General features: G+C 44.4%; 1 protein-coding gene across 4 annotated transcripts in view; it reads left to right on the top strand.

Annotated features, from left to right (window-relative positions):
* The first annotated feature begins 384 nt into the window (after positions 1 to 384).
* NR5A2 (nuclear receptor subfamily 5, group A, member 2) overlaps positions 385 to 19,592 on the top strand; it is a 181,149-nt gene continuing 161,941 nt past the window's right edge. Inside the window, exons 1-4 of one of the 4 annotated variants that reach the window (XM_006834166.1) lie at positions 385 to 685; positions 12,719 to 12,856; positions 16,817 to 16,935; positions 18,423 to 18,564. In XM_006834166.1, the coding sequence (XP_006834229.1) occupies positions 622 to 685; positions 12,719 to 12,856; positions 16,817 to 16,935; positions 18,423 to 18,564 (463 nt within the window). In that variant the 5' untranslated portion in view covers positions 385 to 621. Of the gene's footprint in view, positions 686 to 12,718; positions 12,857 to 15,240; positions 15,280 to 15,859; positions 15,991 to 16,816; positions 16,936 to 18,422; positions 18,565 to 19,592 lie in introns of those variants that run through there. The other 3 variants (XM_006834168.1, XM_006834169.1, XM_006834167.1) reach the window with 3 other exon arrangements.

Here is a 19,592-nt window from a genome sequence, read left to right as displayed (position 1 = left end):
TTAAAGTATTAATGTCTGCCAATGTTATCATCTAAAACGTATTTACAGAGGGTCAAAAGAGCTGTCGGTCCTCTTCTATGCAAAGAGGTGATGACATCAGAGGGCATGTCACAAGCCTAAGTTTAGTTAGTGGATTTAAGCCGATTTGGAGTTTTATCCACTAAGTATGATCTTCTGACCCCACAGTTTTACAACTTTCCACCCTCTGTGCTGCATAGCACCTCTCCACTTTTGAGTTAATCATTTCTTTGCCAGTATCTGCCAAGAGTTCTTATCTCTTTTTGCTGTCACTTTATAACAGGGTCCTCTTATCAACCTGCAAAGAGTCATGTGATCAATCTAAGCCTATCAAACGTTTCCATTCTCCTGATTAGAAACCATCATGAAACTGGATACATGGTTTACAGCAGGCCACTAATGCATGAAAAAGTAGAATCCAGGGAAAGATTTTCTTGTAACTTTCTGAATTCTTGGATTTTTTTTTTTTCCCTTAACTCTCACTGAGTCACTGTACTCTGATGTGTCCTCTTCAAGGCCTCAAAATTTGACAAGCTGCTTTATTTTTCTTATACTCAATGATTTCTGCTGTAAGCCAAAGGAACGCCTACTATTTTACTAAGAATGTCTTCTAATTCAGATACCAAGGATTTACAAGAATCTCTAAAGCACAGACTTACACCTATTGGTAAGTAGGAGCTTCTCTATCATCTATTTATCATTCTGCTTGTATTGCCATGTAATGCTGCTACATTCATATGCATAACTTGATGGAATTTGTTTTATAAGTCACTGCTTTTCCTATTGTGTTTATTGAAAAGAACATGATAAACCCATGTTTATATACACATCTTCCAGCAGTTCAAAAAAAGCAAATGACTATTTCAATATATGAATATTATTCATTATATCCAGTGTTTGGAGATATTATTCTAATAATCCAGAACAACCAGAAAATATAATGTATCACATATCAACCTATTCTTAATATTTTCTGTTAATTTTAATAAGAAACAATTTGATCAAAATTAAAGATATTAAATTAACCACACTGAGTGATCTTTGATCAAACTTTACCAGATACATTTTGAATAATTGCAAAACTTTAAGTTCTGCAACACCACAGTACTGGTGTCTGATTCATTGCAGATACTGTAGAAAATCTTTTATTTTTCTGACAGATGTACAGTCATACGAAGCAAAACAAAACATTAGTTAAGGATTAGCGTTTAAGAGTTACACTTTGTTTTCCAAAATAATAAATATGCCTTAGTTTCATAAATGGAAATATTTTTCATTAAAAAAACATGAAGTCACACATTTGCAGATTTCACAGCAAGAGTAAACAGAAAGGACTAAAAGTGGAGTCCTGGTGTGGTGCTGTGGGTTAATGCGCCAGACTGCAAAGCCATTTGAACTGCAAGGTTGGCAGTTCAAGCTCACCAGCTGCTCCTCAGAAACCCTATAGGGGTCGGAACCGACTTGATGGCACTTAACAACAACAACAAAGAGAGGCGGTGGTTCTCAGTTGTCTGTAATTACTAGTCTGTTGAGAATCACGCCCTTTATTTCTTTCCCCTAGTTTTGGAAGGATCCTAGTGGTTAGGAATCTCAAGGTCAGCAGTTGGAAACTACCAAGTGTTTCACAGGAGAAAGATGAGGCTTTCAGCTCCTGTAAATATTCACAGCCTCGGAAACCCTGTACAGGGTCGCTATGTGTCTGAACTGACTCCTCGACACATAACAACAACAATTACATATGGGATCAGCACTGGACCATGAACCACAAGGTTGGCAGTTCAAACCCACCAGCTGCTCCTCGGAAACCCTATAAGGGGGTCACTAAGAGTCGGAACCGACTCGACGACGGCACTAACTTAACTATACTTTTTCTTGTAGTACCTTCTTAGCTGGCATGCCCATCCTATCCCTGCCCCTGAATTTATAGAGGTGTGTTACAAACTGAGTTTCTTAGTATTAAGAAGGAAAATCAAGCTCGGGCTTTTCCTTTCTTCCCTCTTAGTAGCCAGTTGACGCCACTGAATGCAGTGATTGCTTTTTTATGGGTCAGCCACACCCTGAAGTGTAGCAATTGAGGAAATAGTTACAAGAAAAACGTTCTGTACTTACGAAAAAGAAAACACGGAAATAGCATGTAGAGTGCAACGGAGAACCAATTCCTCTGCAGATAAAAGAAAATATGGGCATAAGAAAGGAGCTGGGAAAGAAACACAAAATCTTTTCAAACTCTTTTATCCTGGCAAAACTGTGGCTATGTGATAGCGAGTAGTCCCTGAAGCCTGCTAAGGCGCGTGGCGCTGGCTAAACTCAACGGCCCCGAGAGCGCGCTCGAGCCAGGGACGCGGGCAGCGCGCTCTGAGGCTCGCGCCCGCGCTCACCTTTCCCGACCTCCCGCCGCAGCTCCCGCCGCGCGCGGCACCAGTTCTGAGCTGTGAATGAAGCGCGTAGCCGGGTCTGAAAGACCGCACGAGCGGGTCACGCAGTGGCCCGCAACCCCGAAGCCGAGAGAAACGAAGGGCACGAGATGGCAGTTCTTAACTCTAGGCACAGAAAGATGATCTACACCTGTGTTTCGGAGGTTAGGGATTGAAGTTGGAAATAGAGTGAATTAAAAAGCTAAAAGTAAGGGAAGGAAAGGCGCTTTTCTTTGAAACCTCTGTAGCCCCGCCGACCTAGCCAAGTTGGTATAGAGGCCGGTCGATTCTGAGCTTTACTCTTACCAGCAGCTCTGGTCCAGGACAGGACTGTCCCAGGGCGTAGGGCCGGGCCCGCAGAACGCCTCTCTAGCGGATGAGGGACCACTGGCAACAGGGACTCCAAGACATTCAGAAGCCTTATCACAACACCCCAAACCCATCTGGACATCCCGGGGACAAAATTCCATTATTTATTTTATTTATTTATTTTAAAGACCCCGTTCTAGAACTTGTTCGCAGCAACCCGCCCCTTCCCTACCTAGACATGCTCCCTGCTCTTCCCCAGGTTTTACAGCTCTACAGGTGACTAGAAGTCGCCATTTGCACCACCTGGATGACTAGGAGGCGATTACAGGCACAGGGACGCCATCCCTTCTCCTGTAGCCTCTAAAGAGTACTACAGTCATTGACTAGATAGAACCACACAAAAGGGCTGAGGGAGAGGAGGAAATATGAAGGCATCTGACTGAAGGTTCCATTGGAAAGGCCAACACCATCGTGAATGAGAGCTGTCTCTTGAATTGAGGCCTTTCTTACCCTCTCCAGGGCGTCAGGCCCACAAACAAGAACCCACAGACATTACTGTAGAGTGTGTGAGATCCCTTGGTAGCTTCATAATGACGCTTTACAAGTGGGGAATGGTTCACAATATTGAATCCAGTATATGTAGACATAACTCAGGGTTTCCAACTCCACATAAATCCAGCTGGGTTGGTTGTACCTGAAAATAAGTGCTCCTTTATTTAAAAAGCTATCTCCTAGGGTCATAACTGGGCATAACATTTTCCTTTTAGGCACACTGGTGGTTGCATGAAAGTTATATATAACGCTCTGTGCTCATACATAAAAGTAGAATTAAGATAAAGTTATTCTTCCTGAGTACCTGCAAGATCATCACTCAGTATGGGTAAAAGAACAGCAAATCCCATAGCCAGATTGTTCCCTTAAATTAACTAATTCTGGGACACTAGAATTTTTGGTTTCTGCACTAGGTTTATTCTTTTTCCAAAATGGGGTGATTGTACCAAATGACCTGCAATATTAATATGACAGATGTTTGTAAATTGCTTATAAAATCCTTGTCTAGTGTGGTTACTGTAAGATAAGCACTGGACTGATAGCGTCAAGATTAGCAGTTCAAATCCACCAACTGCTCCTAGGAAATCCTATACAGGATCGCTATGAGTCTCATGATATATTCCATGGCACTTAACAACACCAACATCATATAAATACAAGGACCAAATCTGTGTGGTAGAAACGTGTGATATAACAAGGATTTATTGGTCCCCTATACTGCAAAGCTGTTTGAACTGCAAGGTTGGTGGTTCAAGGTCACCACCTGCTACTTGGAAACCCTATACAGGGTCGCCATGGGTCGGAACCAACTGGATGGCACTTCACAACAAAAACAACAAATAATATGCTCTGTATTAAATTTATACTTCAAATTAAGTACATTCAAAGAATCCACTATACATATATCCAGTGTAATGCAGATTATTTACAGCAGTCATGCCTGTATAATTAGGGATGTGTGATGCACAATACAAACTCTGTACTGAGACTGTGTTTTAAGGTTTGCTGTTTGGTTCCCTTTATTCTCTGTGTCAGATTTCATTACAATGATAGCCAAAAGGATCTCAGAAAGTGGATATCGTTCAGTGGAAAGTGAGATAGCCCAATGGGTCACCCTAACCTCTAGGTAGCTTAATTTGCAATGCAGTTTAGAATGCCAATCTTCCAAGTCTGGTCCAAGTCTGCATCCTAATTCTTATTGCCAGTTATTCCCGGGAAGCTCAGTTTTGGTACCTGCCCTCCTTCGCTGCCCCAGCCTCTCTCCAACCTAGTACACTGGTCTGGATCCACAGTTATGACTGGGATTAAAGATTTCATTAAGCTCTATTTTAATCAAACAAGAAAGATTTATGGATGAAGTGAAAACAGAAGTTTGATAATGCTTTTCTCCTTTATTTGACCCCTCCATCCAGACACAATGTCTAGGGTTATCTTGGATTCAGCCTTGAATGTGAGCTGAGATAGAGAAGGCCTCTTGTCCTGCCTCACCCAACCACTTCACTAGGCAGGACAAGAGTTAGACAACTTTTCTCCCAAGGCCCAAAACATAGCTCAGGGTATAAAGCAACTTCTTTTGAGTTGTACTTTCTCACTCTCTACTTTATTGTATCAAAAATGTATCTAAAATCCTGTTGGCTTCAAGGAACCTCAGGAGTCTGTGAGCATTGTGCTCTGGAGAGGCCTTGGAGAAGAGTTGAAATATGACCAGCGTAAACTTGACAGATTACACCTGGGAGAACCATGTGGTCTGAAATTGACCAGACAAATTAATAAAGGCTACCTCTTTTTTAGTCTTTTCAAAAGTTCTGTTATGTGTGGTTTTATGTGATTGATAAGTAAGGAAAGATATACTTAACTTTTAAACTCCAAATAACCTAAATACAGATGACCATGGACAGTTTGCTGAGAAGTTTTGTCTGGGGGTAATATAATTGTCCCTGAGAACTGTGTAAGACATTGCAAGACAGCCACGTTAGAAAATCTTTTCTACTGGAAGGGTATATTTGTAGGTTTTTTTGTTTTTTGTTTTTTTCATACAGAAAGGTAACTTTTGGTGAAGTTAGAGTGAAAGAAAGAAGATGAAGGAGATTCAGTTTTAGTGTGTATGCTGCTTTTTTAATGCTATGTCTTTAAACGATAAAGTTTGTGTTGTTAGTCCCATTTTATTGATGGAAAACTGGAATCCTAACAGGCTGTTAGGATAATGAGTTGTAAATAACCTCACAGGTATGATTCTGAAATTCAAGCACTTTACTCAAGGTAGAAATTACTTGTCTTTGATGATATAATGCAACTATGGTTAAAAACAATGTTGTTCTGTTCTGACTTTCTTCTGAAAGGCACTTTATGCTTAGGAATTTGCAAATTCCATTGCAGAATTCTGAAAGGTAGGGTGGGAGTGTTGTTTGGAAGAAGGGGTGGAGACAGCATCTGGAAGGGTTGAGATCTCTAATGTTGTCTGAGGTGGCCTGGAAGGAAGTTTTTGGAGTTGCACAAAGTTTAACTTGCAGTTATGTAGTGTACATTCATAACTCACAAAAACAGTGCTACCTCCAGAGGGTCAGAAGGGAACTGGGATGATATTGACAGTATCTACTAGTTATAAAGAGGAGTTGGTGAGAGGAGAGCAGGGAAATCGCTTAATAGGAGGGACCAGAGGAAAACGGCTCTCCCTGCTTGGGTGGCACTGAGAGACAGTGCAAGGGACTGCAAGGTCAGTTTGAACTGCAATGTTGGTAGTTCAAACCCACCAGCTACTCCTTGGAAACCCTATGCAGGGTTGCTATGGGTCGAACCAACTTGACAAGCTCCGTAAGAAACAAATATACTAAGAAACAAATATACTGCTGCTTGGCTCCATGGAGAGAGGAGATGGATTTTTTTTTTTAAAGCACTTTGACCAAACCAGGTGTGTATCTTGAAGTCTTTGCTTAGAATCTGGACACTGGAGCTTCTGCACTCCCTAGTTGTCCTTCTTGGGTCTCCCATTTCCCCCCTCCCATTCATTCCTTGCAGCGGTCTGTTTGTTGTTGTTATGTGCTGTGAAATCAGTTCCACTCATAGTGACCCTCCACAGGGTTTCTGAGGCTGCAAATCTTTACTGGAGCAGAAAGCCTCATCTTTCTCCAGTGGAACAGCTGGTAGTTTCGAACTACCTACCTTGAGGTTAGCAGCCCATTCATAACCACTACGCTACCAGAGCTCCTTAGCAGCCGAGTAGAGGATTGAAAATACCCACCAGGTCCCCAAGCAATTTTTCATTATTTCCAGACAAGAAATTTCCCTGGAGGGAGCAAATGAGTTTCTCTCAAGCTCACACTGGCCACCATCTGTTAAATAACAAAAGTTGTCTTCAGTGTTAGAAGCACGTTGGAGGCATTGAAGTCCACAGAACTATTACGGGTCCACAGATCCCAACACCTTTCAGAGTTTCTGACCCAACACCAAGGGCAAGGATACCACTTGCAAGTACCGCCTTTCCAAACTCTCCTTTTCTTTGCTGACCAAGAGGAACTCAAATTACTGGACGTCCACATCTCTGTGTGCCCATCTCTCTTCGAGTTTAGAAACCAGAAACCCTTAGCAAAGAGGGCTTTCTTTAAGGTAGAATCTCCCGCGGGCTCCAGCCCCTAGATGCATGTATGAAGGAATTCTAAAGCAATGCGGGATATTATCTCTTCCTTCAAGAAACTTCCAGTCTGGTGATAGCCAGTTGAATGGAAGTCCAGAACAATATAGTGCTCCTGGTGTGGCGCTGCAGAATAATCCACTAACCGCAAGGGTGGTTTGAACTGCAATGTCGGCGGTTCAAACACACCAGCTACTCCTAGGAAACCCGATACAGGGTGGCTAGAAGTCGAAACGGGCTCCACGTCATTAACACAACAAGAGCCTAGTTTTGGCTGAGACACGGGGATGGAGGTGGAGATACAACTGTTCAGTGAGTTTCTCTGAACGCTTGGTGGCCTGCAGATGCCAGAATCATCATTGGGAACTTCATTCACACTCTCCTTCCGCTTGAGATGGAAGGGGTGGTTCTAGAGTGGAGTCCTCAGTTTCGAGCTGGAGCTGATTCACATCTCCATTTCAATTAGAAAGAAATTAAGTTAGCTTGGACTACCTGCAGGAAGTTATTTCCCAGCTCAGCTTCTTTCTCAAGACCAGACTTTTCTGTTCACTTCCAAGACCACCACATAAGTATACGGTGGAGAGGCGCGTCTGGACCCCGGTTGGGGCAACAGACCCCAAAGAAAGTGAAGTCAAAATTTTTCAGAGCCCTTTAGCACAGAGAATTGCAGATTCCGACAATGAAACACAGCCTTGCCTTTCTTTCAGGGAAAGAAGGGATTTTCTAGGGGAGGACACATTATTCGGATAATTGCTTCAACTCCTCTTCAGTAAAGGCGATGCCATGATAATATTAACATGCTCGCATCCCGTTGTGAATCAGTAGTCATTTGGGGGCTGTTCCTAACAGTCTTTCCGGGGTAGAATCTCTAAATTGACAGTATGATTGTTTTTCTTAAATAGATACTAAAAAGGGATTTGTGTGTGTGTGTGTGTGTGTGTGTGTGTGTGTGTGTGTTTAACGTGGCACAGCTTCTCACTAAAGCTTGTTCCTTCAAAGTTTGGCCAATATTATGCTCCTCGGTCATTTATACGATTGTACAGAAATCGAACCCTCTTTTCCAAAATAAAGGGCTCCCAGGTCTTGCGAAGGATTGGGGTGGTAGCGAATAGTCGGTGCCCCTGAACCCAAGAGCGGAACTCGAGTCCCAGCAAAACTTAATTTTCAGAGACAGGCAAAAGTGGCTTCTGGTGGTCTTTTCGGATGGGAAGGGCAGTAAAATAAGGCAGAAGCCTATCTTTAGTTGACTGATTAATTTGTTCTTTCCCCTCTTTGGCTGTCGTGGCCTGATAATGAAAAACTGAAAAAACAACAACAACAAAAGTAGTGAGGCTGGGAAAAAAAAACCAGATACATTGAAGAGAAAACAAATAATTATTCTGGTGTCTTAAAAATACGAAAACTAGCGATAGAAGCCGAGGCGTTAGAAATTGTTTGAAAGGATGAAGGTTTGTGTGAGGTTAGGTGTGTCAGTCGAAGTTTCTCCCCGCGGACGAAGCATTCGCTTCTCTGGTAGTGTCGGACCAGCAATTGTCAAACCCAGGAAATCTGAACTGCTCCTGAAAAGCTTGACATTTCATCTCATAAACACGCGGGACTTACTGATACTTTACAGGTCAGGTCAAGGGCAGGCTGTTCCGGACTCTCCCACTGAAAAGCAACAGGCACCGCGGGAAGGTGAAGTGGGGGGCGAGAGGTTGGGGTTGGGCGGGAGGAAGAGCTAGGCAGTTGCCTGCTCGCGGGTGGAGAGTGCTAGAGCTCCTCAGCTCCAGCCCGCCGGGTAGAAACAGACTCATGGCCCCGTAACGCTGAGCCTGGATAAAATATGCCAGGACTGCGCTTCTCCGACTCATCAAGGCTGCGGGAGCCTCCCCGAGCCATCATCCTTCGTAATTGCAACCGTCAATCAACGCTTTAAGACAAAGTCAGAACCTGGAAGGGCAAGCCCTGGAGACTAGTCTCGCTGGCGAGAAAGAAAAGGCCTAGGAGAAGTGAGGAAAGGGGAGCGAAGTTTGCCAGAAGTTGGCAGAGGTAATTTAGGGGCAATTTTGAGAACGCGCACGGTCGCTAAAGCTGAGGCGGTCTCCTTCCTGGCTTCTTGAGTTCCTGTCTCGGAACTCAACCACCAGTTACATTTCCCTCTGCAGTTAAGTTCAACCCCGGGTGTGCTTCTAGCAAGAGGCAGAGTAACGGTTGGTAAGACGATCCCGCGGAGAACGAAGCGTCTTCCCGCATCAGGGGTGGTGGTGGAGGGCGTCCAGCCGCTCCTGCGGGTCTGTCAGTCCATCAGCCCTAATCTCCATTCGCATCAATGCTATTTAGGGCGCACAGGCACTGTTTTACCTTATTTACTATCCAAACTGCCACCCCTTCCTGTGTCCACTTGGCTGCCCCTTCTCAACTACGAGCCCCGCAATCCAGAACCAACCCCAGAAGACGGACCAGAAGCACCTGGCGCTGGGTCTCCCACTCCCCTCCTTCCGAGTAGGCAATCAGGAGGACCCACAGCCCGACCCTAAGTCACCAAGTCAGTGAGTCCCCGACTCTATTAGAGAACATTGCCTGGCGGAATTGAAGGGTCAAGGAACTCGAATGGGTGTTTGGAACGTAGAGGGAGGAGGAAGGGTGCATATTTGGAGCACGGGAATGAGCTTGAAGTCGTAGGCTTGTCTTCCTCTGCACCACACCCCTAAACTTTCGGAGTGACCTGGAGAAGAGTGAGTACCCTCGTGTCTCTGATAAGAACCAAATCCATGGCAAATTTCTCCTATCCCATCGCAAGTCTGTGCTTCCATATCCCTCTCAATGTCTGGTCCTAGGGAGCTTTTCCCGCCAGGGAGCTGGAAGCCTGCAACGTCCAGGGCTGGACTTACAGGCTTAGAGTGTCCTTGGCTCTCAACAAAGGCGATTTTCTCTCTCCTTGAGACGCTGTGTGCCCTTTTGGTGGCCTGTCGGTTCACTGCTAACTAAGCAAAGAAATCAGCCTGGACTAGACCTTCAAGCAGGGCGAAGACATTTCCTCTGTGATACTTATTTTGTATATTGAAAAACCTCCTTCCCAGTTCCTATCCCCTTTGCACCCATTTTGTGAGAGGATTTTTCCTTGTAAATTTACCTGTGGAAAGATGAACGCCAACCGGTCTTTCGCCATCATCAGTAGTGTATTTGGGGGAGAGAGTATGGTTGGAAGGGAGGATTGGTCTCAACTGCTGGAGATGCTAAAATGGTTCAGGTATGTCCCATCTAATACAGGGGACAAGGTGATGAGCATGATGATCAAGTATGCCTAAGTCAGGCTCAGCATCACATCAATGCAGGGTTTCCTGCCACACTACAAGCATAAGATTCTGCCAGGCCCTAGCCTCTGCCTGCCACACTACAAGCATAAGATTTTTTCAACTCTCCTAGCCTCTGCCTCCCGTTCCACCAACTGAGGACCTCCCCTCCCACACTGAGACTAGGGAAACTCCCTCTTAAGAGTTGGAATTTCAAGTTCCCACTGCTGCCAACCTGGTGTTTAGGAAGGCACTGCTTAAGTGCCTGAAATGCTATCCTACAGACATTGTTTAAGTTAAGTTTTTGTAATAAACCAATTTCAAAGTTCACTTTTGAAAGTCAAATATGACAAGCACAGGTTTTAGCTGAAAGACTGTCTCCCTATCAGAACCATATAAAAATATGTATATGTTTAAATAAACAGTGATGTTTAAACAATTAGCAATATTGAAAATGTACTGACAGTCGTGCTTGATAGTATCATAAAAATCTGAATATCTTATTGTCATTCTATTAACCACTTATCTTGTGTTTAGCTGTCCAGAGCTTATCCTACAGTGCCTAAGAGTCACTAGTTTTGGCAACAGCCCCTCTTACAAACTAAATGACAGATCCTCCTAAATTTGAATGTACCTCATGGAATCCTGAGAGCAAAATGACACATCAGAGACAGTGTCTGAATTATGAGGTTGGGGTAGATGATGGACAACCTATTTAATATAAAAGTATAGATTATACATAGCAATGATTGGAATGCTTTTTTCAATTCATCAAATACTGGACAAGACACTTTGAATGTGTAATCTCTGTCATTTAAATAGAATCAATTCAGATCTTTTGAGATTCAAATCTCTGACAATTATCCAGTTGCAGTTCAGATCTTTTGAGATTCAAATCTCTGACAATTACCCAGTTGCACAGCCAACCCTGAATATGAGACATTTTGCATGCATTCAGGAGGCTGGAAAGAATGTTTTCAACTTGTTAGGATGAGATCTGAAAAACTTCGGCTGGTGGCCGAAGAGTTTGCACAGCAGATGGCTCCTGAAAACTTTTTTTTTTTTTTTTTAATTAATGCTGTGCCTCTGGGCCCACCAAAGAGACACCAAAATGAACAAGAAAAACCCAGACCATTTTTGTATTCTGTATAGAAACACCATTCACTAAACTTAGGGTATCTGTCACCACGATCATCTTGGGCTCCAGTTTAAAAGTGAGAGACAACAGAGGGAGTAGGGAAACAGAGGTAGTTGCCTTAGGCAAATGAGTGAACTTTAGACTCTGGGCCTCTAGACAGGGTCGTTCCCCGGAACAACTGGGGCACTCTGCTCTTCTAGGGTCTCCGGTCCCACCGGCTGGGCTTCTCTTAGTAAATTAGTGAAGCCTGGGGATCTTTGACAGAGAATCGGATCTACATTTAGCGGTCCACTGAATTTAACTTCCCTTTTCTTCATTCTGTTGTTTAAATGGGTGTTTATTTCCCCCTCCAACCCTCACCGACACACGTATCTGGACACGAACACCCCACCCTTCATCACTTCTCCTCGCTTCCCCTCAGCTCTCTGAAATCATTGCCCTGGTTTAGCCTCCGCCGCGATCAGACAGACGTCGCTTCTCACTAGCTGTAACAGTCAGCATTTACCCTCCCGCCCCCCGTCCCAGTCCTGGGTGGGGTGGGAGAGGGTTAAGGCGGCGCAAAGAGGTTGGGTCCAGAGAGGGGACCGGAGCATGCGCCTCATTCTCATTGGCTGACGGATGGTGCCCGACCCGAGTCCGGAATCCTTAACCCGGTTCACTGTCTTCACCCCTCATCTCAGCCTCACCCCTTTATCCCCCCTTCCCCCACCCCGGCCTGCCTTACCTCTCTTTTCCTCCTCCTCTTCCTCCTAACCTTCCCAGCACTATCATCCTCGGGGATAGAAGGGGTAGTTCTCGGACGCGCCAGAGGAGTAACCGAGGCAGAAGAAGGTTGGAACTTCACAACTCCACACTCCTGGTAGTGAGGGAGAGGGAGGGGCGGAGAGGGGAGGAGAAGAGAGAGGAGGGGAGACAGAAGTGAGGAGAGAGAAAGAGAGAGAGAGACCACTGTCGATCCTGAGCCAGAGGGCGAGTGAAGGGAGGGAAGGAGTCACACAAGCTGTCCGGGAGCAGCGGCAGCGGAACGAGCCGCGGCGGTAGCTGCAGCCCCGCCGCAGCTTCTGCTGCCCGCTGGGATCTCGGCAGCGCACGGGTCCGCGCCCCAGGCAACTGCGCCCTAGCCACAGCCACCGCCACCGCAGCCACCACTGCCTCAGCTCTTGCCGAGCCGAGCCAGGGCTCTCAGAGGCCCTTCTCCGCCTGTTCGCTGAGCCCTGATCTACTCGCAGCTTGGGGGTGGCTCCGGAGCTGCGAGACCCTACGGGGCTAGTGGTCCCGACCCGCAGCCCGAGAGAAGGCGGAGGAGCGAGCCGGCGAACGGGTGGTGAGCGGGCACCCTTTTCCTTCTTTCCGCGGGAGTTGAATCTCTGCTGCTCGTGTTCAGGTGCTGGGCTTCCGGACAGACACGGACCCCACATCCCCGCCCGCGGTCGCCTTGTCATGCTGCCCAAAGTGGAGACGGAAGCCCTTGGACTGGCTCGATCGCATGGGGAACAGGGGCAGATGCCGGAAAACATGCAAGGTAAGGAGTCTCTGCGCGGCGCTCCGGCTTCCCGCGGCTTCCCCTCCTCTGCGCTTGCCCTACGGACTTCAGCCTCCTTCCTGTCGCCGGCGCTGAGCGCTCGGAGTCTGCGGGCTACGAGGCGGCGCGCAGGCGTCAGACCCCCTCCCCAGAAGCAGGCATAAAAGTTTATGGTTCTTGAACAATGCCGGGCGGAGGTTTTCCAAGCAGTCCATAATTGGCCGCTTCTAATTAAGTAAAGAGAAGCGTCGAACTCTGGCAACCAGGCCGCTTCTGGCTAAAGGCACTTTGAAATAATCGGATCATTCTAAGAAATGGTATGTCTCACTGGAAACCCGAACAGTTTCTGGATCTCAGAAATCTGTGAGAACTTTAATCAATTTCTTTGTGTGGAGGGCACATATGCAACTACAGAAAGATGAGAAGGCGACCTCCCACCCAAAAGGCTTGTATTAGTTATGGTAGAATGGTGTGGCCACTCCCAAAAATCCAAGCGGACACCAGCTCCAATTTGGGTAACTTCAAAATTGCAGGCAGAATTTAAAGAATCCAAAGTCCCCCAACCCTTCTCCCTTCTCTGGCATTGCCCTGTGACTTGGAGGTGGGGCACAGCCATCAGCCTAATGCCCCTTTTTCAATCCAAGAGCTGGGAATATGGAAATCCCATTTGTTTTGCAGCTCTTGATTGCTAACAAGAAAACAAATAAATCCCGCTGGCTATATTTTCTACGAATTCCAAAATAGGAACTCTTGTCTGGCTTGTATTAAACCCTTCAGAAGTTTATCGCAGTTGCCCTAGGCGGAGAGGGAACAATGCCTGGAAAAGTCACCGGTGCTCTTCCATCCTCGCCGCTTCCAGCTCGCAGGATGTGCGGGAAGGCGGGCCTGTGATCCCCGAACGCTTCCTGCCATCCCCTTGCGCAAACTTGAAAGGGCCGGGGAGGTGTTGAGAGCAGAGTTCAGGGCTGGTGCACTCGACAGTGCGGGGTAGGCGGCGCGTTGGCGGCGTACGGGTTTGGGACCTTGGCGTCGCCCTGTTGCTGAGGAAAGCAGGTGGTGGGCGGAGGTGCGCGGTGTTGGTAGGATCTGTTACTCCTGTGTGATATGAGGGTCTCAAAGTTTCCGGAAAAGGCTGTGGAATCTCCTGGGCTGAGCCCCCTGAGACTTTAAGTTGTGGGTCTCCGAACCGACTGCAGGGGGAAGCCGGTTGGCCCAAAGATACGTCCCCGCTGGAAACCTTGGATTCTGAGAAGTGGGAGTGCAGGGGAAGGGGGGCGAAGAAGCCGGGCCGGGGTCTGTCTGTCTCGAGCTCGGAAGGGGACCTAATTCTTTGCGCAATCTGGTGCGGCCGGCGCGATTCCTAGGTCGGAAAGGAAACTTTCTACTTCTCACTGTGGACTCCGAAAAAGCAGCTCTGGGAGACACTGAAGTAAGAAGTAGGGGAGACGGAAATAAAAGTTTATGGGGATACAATCGTAACATTTCCTTTGTAAAGTTCTTGAAGGGCGCTCTTAACCCGCCCGACCTTCCTCCGAGAGCAGAACGTTAGTTTTCCCATGTACCCAAGGCTGAGAAGTCCTGGGTTCGACAGCAGCGCTGGGAGCGTCTGGGCACGCCTTTCTGCTAGCCTTTCAGCCTGAGGGTAGGAAGGAGGCCCTGGAGACTGGGACCCCATTTCCAAATCTCACGTCCTAATCGCAAACTGGGGACGCGTTTGTGGTCCTTCCTGTGGAGGAGTACTAGAAAGAGGACTCGCTACTTGGCCCCGAAACTGAGCAGCACGTCCAACTTAGGGGAAACTTCTCGAGCCGCTCTTAAGCTCTCGCGCTGCAAAGCCCCGCCGCCCCCTCTCCTTTTCTCTAAACGAAGACTGAGTACTTCTTTGCCCCGACGGACTTGCATCCCCAAACGCCTAGCTCAGTTACACCAGGGCAGCAGGGAAACTCTGAATGATTTTCTGTCTCGAACGGCAGCCTATGTTTCCCCACTCGGCCTGTGTTTGAATTTTCCAAGAGAGTCCCCATCCCTAACCCGGATGTTTTTGTTTTTTGTTTTTTTGATGCGGGATCACCGAGGTGTTCATTAAGCCCCCTTAGCCTCTCCAGGCTCTTTCGGTGCGAAGCTAGAGTCCAGTTTGATGGAGGAAAGAAGTAGAAAAGAACACCCATGGTAAAGTCTACTTTTTCCCCACTTCTAAAACATGTCTCTAGATAAGCTTTAGAAGAAGTAGGGCTACAAACTTCCCGTATCCTCGGTCTTCCTCAAAGCTTCACAAGCTTGGGCCTCTTAGGACTAGGACCCAAGACGTCATCGCCGGCTGGGAGGACTTGCCCTTAGCATCCCTTTATTTCCATTTTTCGGAGTCCAGGCGCTTGTCTCTGCAGGATTCCCCCAAACTCTCACTCACTCCCGTTTAAGCTCCAGTCCAGGGCTCTGTGTCTCAACTTGGTCAGTCTGCGCTCTGCCTTTAGTTGTCAAGTACTGCAAGTGACCCCCCGACGGCCTTTCCTGAGGCTCTAAGAATCCGCGGCGGGGGAGGGGAGAGAACTTTATTTATAAAGTACATTGGCAAGGAGGTCACTATGGTGATAAAGTGACCGGGTACATTAGTGATGGGGTGGGGGCTCTTTCTCTCTTTCCTTTTTGGTAAACAAATCAGAGGAAACTTCGGCCGGGCCGTCGATTCCCCATCCCCCGAGCCCCGCCCCCTTCAAATGCCACTGATTAACTTAAAACAAACTCCGCGCAGTGTTTGTGCGTCGTTGTGCAGTCGAAGGTTAAGCAAGAGGAGGGAGCCGGGTGAGCCCTGGGGCTTTACGAAAGGGTGTCCCGGAGAGGTGCGGGCTTGGGCCGTGTTGAGAGGACCAGTCCCTAGCCATCCGGCTCCGCCGCACCCATCCACCCACCCCTGGCGGTCGGAGACTTGGCCCCGTGTGGACACAGACTCTCAGGAAGGGACCGAATCAGGTAATTCTTGGCCAGAGGTCTCTTGACCACTGACTTTCATGTGCTTTTAGTTGCCAAGACGTCTTCACCAGGCAGCGTCCCAAGGATGTAGGTTACCCGATCCCTGCTGTGAGCCGTGCGTCGCAGCGGCCTGATTTCTGTTTAACTTTTAACAGGGCGATCTCGAGGTGTTTATATTTTGCAGTGATGATCAGAAACATGTGAAGTTCATTATAGAACTTCAATACTTTGCGATGAAACCAAACCTTCGTGTGTATCTTTTCTTCTTCTGTTTCATTTCGCCCGGGCGCCCTCCCTTTTCTTTCTTTCTTTTTTTTTTTTCTTCTTATTTCACAGATTTTCAAATGTGAGAAGACCAAAGTATCCAGGAGGGCTGTCAATACAGAACTGATTAATCTAACAGATCTGAACGTTGGGAGCCGCAGGCTGTTGTTAAAGTGGGGCTGCTTCTGAAAAGCAGGTTTCAGGGGTGGCAGTTTCTTTCCCCAAACAGTGTTTGTAATCATTGTTGCTAACCTTACAAAGAAATTGTACTTTCAATACACTTGTTTCAAGTTTAAAGGCATGGGAGTGGTGGGGGTGAGTAATGGGTTTGTTTGTTTGTTTTCTTTCTTAGCCAAAGGTGACATTTTGGAACTTTGCAACGGTTTAAAAGAAACTTTAAGTTGTTACTTTATGCAATTCATATTTTCATTCTGATTTATTGCTTTGCAGAGTTTTGAAACTTGTGTTCAACAGTGGTCATTTAAAAACTTTTTAAGAAAAGAAGTTGGAATTATTTTTAAACTAAAAATGAAGTGCATGCTCACTGATGTCAAAAGATGCTTTACTTTCACTCTGTAAAAATAGTTCTCTTCAGTACCACCGGGTAAAAACTTATTTTATATTTTACCTGGTAATATTTACCCACCATTCATCAAAATGCCATTGTAGGATTAAAATCTATGTGGTAAATTAATTGGATATGTGTACACATTTCTCTTCTTGTTTCAGTGTCTCAGTTTAAAATGGTGAATTACTCCTATGATGAAGATCTTGAAGAACTCTGTCCAGTGTGTGGAGATAAAGTGTCTGGGTACCATTATGGGCTTCTCACCTGTGAAAGTTGCAAGGTTTGCTCACATGTTGCTTCGTGAAAAATACAATGTTCAAAGCCAAAATAAACCATTGAGTTGCCTTTCTCAAGCTAAATTTAGTTTGTCTTGTTTCACACTCAATTAAAAAATGAGATAAGAGAGAGTTAATCTTAGGGAGATGATTCTTAGAAATGTGTCTGATTTAGTTCAAAAGGCAAAGAAAATTTATGCTGTATAGAAAACTTTGCCCATCTCGTGGCTTTAAAATATCTCTCTGTAGTAAAGGGATGTAGCTGTAGAAAGACTTCCATTTCTAACAGTCCTAAATATTGATTTTGTTTGACTTATATATATTTAAAACATCGTTGTTCTTGAAAGGGAACATGACAAAGTATTTCCCAAACACATTTTAACTTCACAGTATTCTGTGCTACAAATCTAGACATTTTTTATCCATAGGCATAAAAGTCTAAATTTCAACTGCACAATTTATTCCAAAAATAATTTTAAGACTTTTTGAAATTTAGATCATAAAGAACAAGAAACCAGATCTTAATAGTGATTTTCATAAAATGCAACTATATGATAATGGAAGGGTTCCTAGTATGTTAAATGCACAGTATCTTTAGTAATATCAATTATACTTTATGAATGTATCTCAGGCTTTTATAGTCCCAATGAAGTCAATACTGGCTATTTTGCAATATTTTTAAGTAGAAAACTCAGTACAATGACCACTTGCAAGAAAATCCCTTCATTCTTTATAACAAAATAGAATTGTTTCTCTTTATGGCTGGTAGGATAAACATAAAGAACACCATTCTGGTAAAGCTATCATACTGTAAAACTAAAAATTCTATTTTTGATTAATCATTTTGAGTGAAGTATAAGGAGAATAAACACTATATGTGCTGAATTCAGTTCTCTGAAATACATGGTTTCCTTTTCAATTAGTTTCACCTTTTTTCTCTTTCTACAGAGTTTCCATATTTGAATGCATTCCAATGGAATTAGAGTGTTTTCCCATTTTACTCTTTAAATCCTTTTGCTTTTCACTATCCAGTGTTGGCATTTGTAAAAGATCTGAGGTGTTTTGCAATTCAGTTTTTCCACTGGCATTTTGCAATGGCTTGTCACTGAAATTATGTCAGACTACTTAAAAACAATGCAAATCTCCCCAAGTATCTCTAATTGGAATGTGAAGGTTAATAGTAAAAAAAATTTTTTTTAATCACTGGTCAGTATATATTTTTCTCTGATTGTTGAGATGAAATGGTATGTAGCCAAATCTCCCCAAGTTTGTTGCAGTTTTTCAGGAATATTACTCTGGTGCCACAAAAATCTGTTATGGCCTGGCACTGTTTGGGAGGGTTGATCTTGCTGAATGTAAAACAAATCACAGAACTATACAGGCACTTAGATGCTGCTATGAAAGGATTTGCTCCTGATTTCCTTAAAATGAAACACTGGAAGACACGGGTGTTAGAATTATAATACATTTCACAATTCTTTCTGTCTTATAGGGATTTTTTAAGCGAACAGTCCAAAATAATAAAAGGTACACATGTATAGAGAACCAGAACTGCCAGATTGACAAAACACAGAGAAAACGTTGCCCTTATTGTCGATTTCAGAAATGCCTAAGTGTTGGAATGAAGCTAGAAGGTAAGATTCTTTTAAAGACTACTGCTTGTTAAAATTCTGCAAGGATGTGGACTTTAGAACATTATGCTTATAATAGGGTAACGTTATTTTCCCAGATTTTTAATACTAATGTAAGATGCATCCTCATTTTGTTTGGTCTGTACATTGAGTCTCATTCAAACTCTGGTAAAACTAACCAAATAATTTTTTTTTTTTTTTTTTTTTAGTATCTGAGTTACCTTCTCCCCATCCCTTTTGTTGAGTTTAGCAGATGCATTTGACACTAAAAAGGTCAGGTTGACTGAAAACAAGGCTAACCGGAGTCAACTGAGAGCAATAAAATTAGTTTGCAAAAATATAGACCTTAACATTTCTTTTAGGTTTTCAAATCAGGATAGCCCTAGTACAGTTTAAATTCAATCTTTTTTTAAATAGGTGTCATGATTTTGAAAATCATTAATATTTATTTAGTTTTATGATTCTTGAACAAGATTTAACGCCTTTAATTGTGAAAAGGAGTGTCTTACGTGGAATATCAGTTTTGATAGTGTCGGGAAGAACATCCTTCTTTTTTTTTTTTAAGATTTTAAGATAATAACTGAATCTGCAAACTCAATCTGTGAAGCAGGAAACATGAGAAATAATGAACTATTAAATCAGTAGTAATAGTCTGACCAGAACTAGTGAGCGGTTCTTCAAAAGCCATGTTAAACTTTTTGTTGAAAGAGCAGAACCTGTATTTCCCATGTACAGACTGACAAGCTATAAAGTTAATATGTGACTGTTGTAAATAATCTGTAGTTCTTGGACTATTATAGTGTGTTACTGTTTTTCAGCCTTTGACCTACTAACTTCACAGATTATACTGCAAATAAAGTAATAACAAAGATTACACATCACGGATGGTACCAGATCCATGAGTGCTTTTTAATTTTTTTTATTTTTCATCAATCAGACATAGGTTATTTTTGTTTGGAGTTTTTCTGTTATATGGAACTCAGACTTGATATAAATGCTCACAAAAATTCAAAGAAATCTGCTGACTTGCT

This window comes from Chrysochloris asiatica, unplaced genomic scaffold (genome assembly GCF_000296735.1).
Source record: "Chrysochloris asiatica unplaced genomic scaffold, ChrAsi1.0 scaffold00009, whole genome shotgun sequence".
NCBI classification, from domain to species: Eukaryota; Metazoa; Chordata; class Mammalia; order Afrosoricida; family Chrysochloridae; genus Chrysochloris; species Chrysochloris asiatica.
This window is presented reverse-complemented; position numbering and strand designations above follow the sequence as displayed.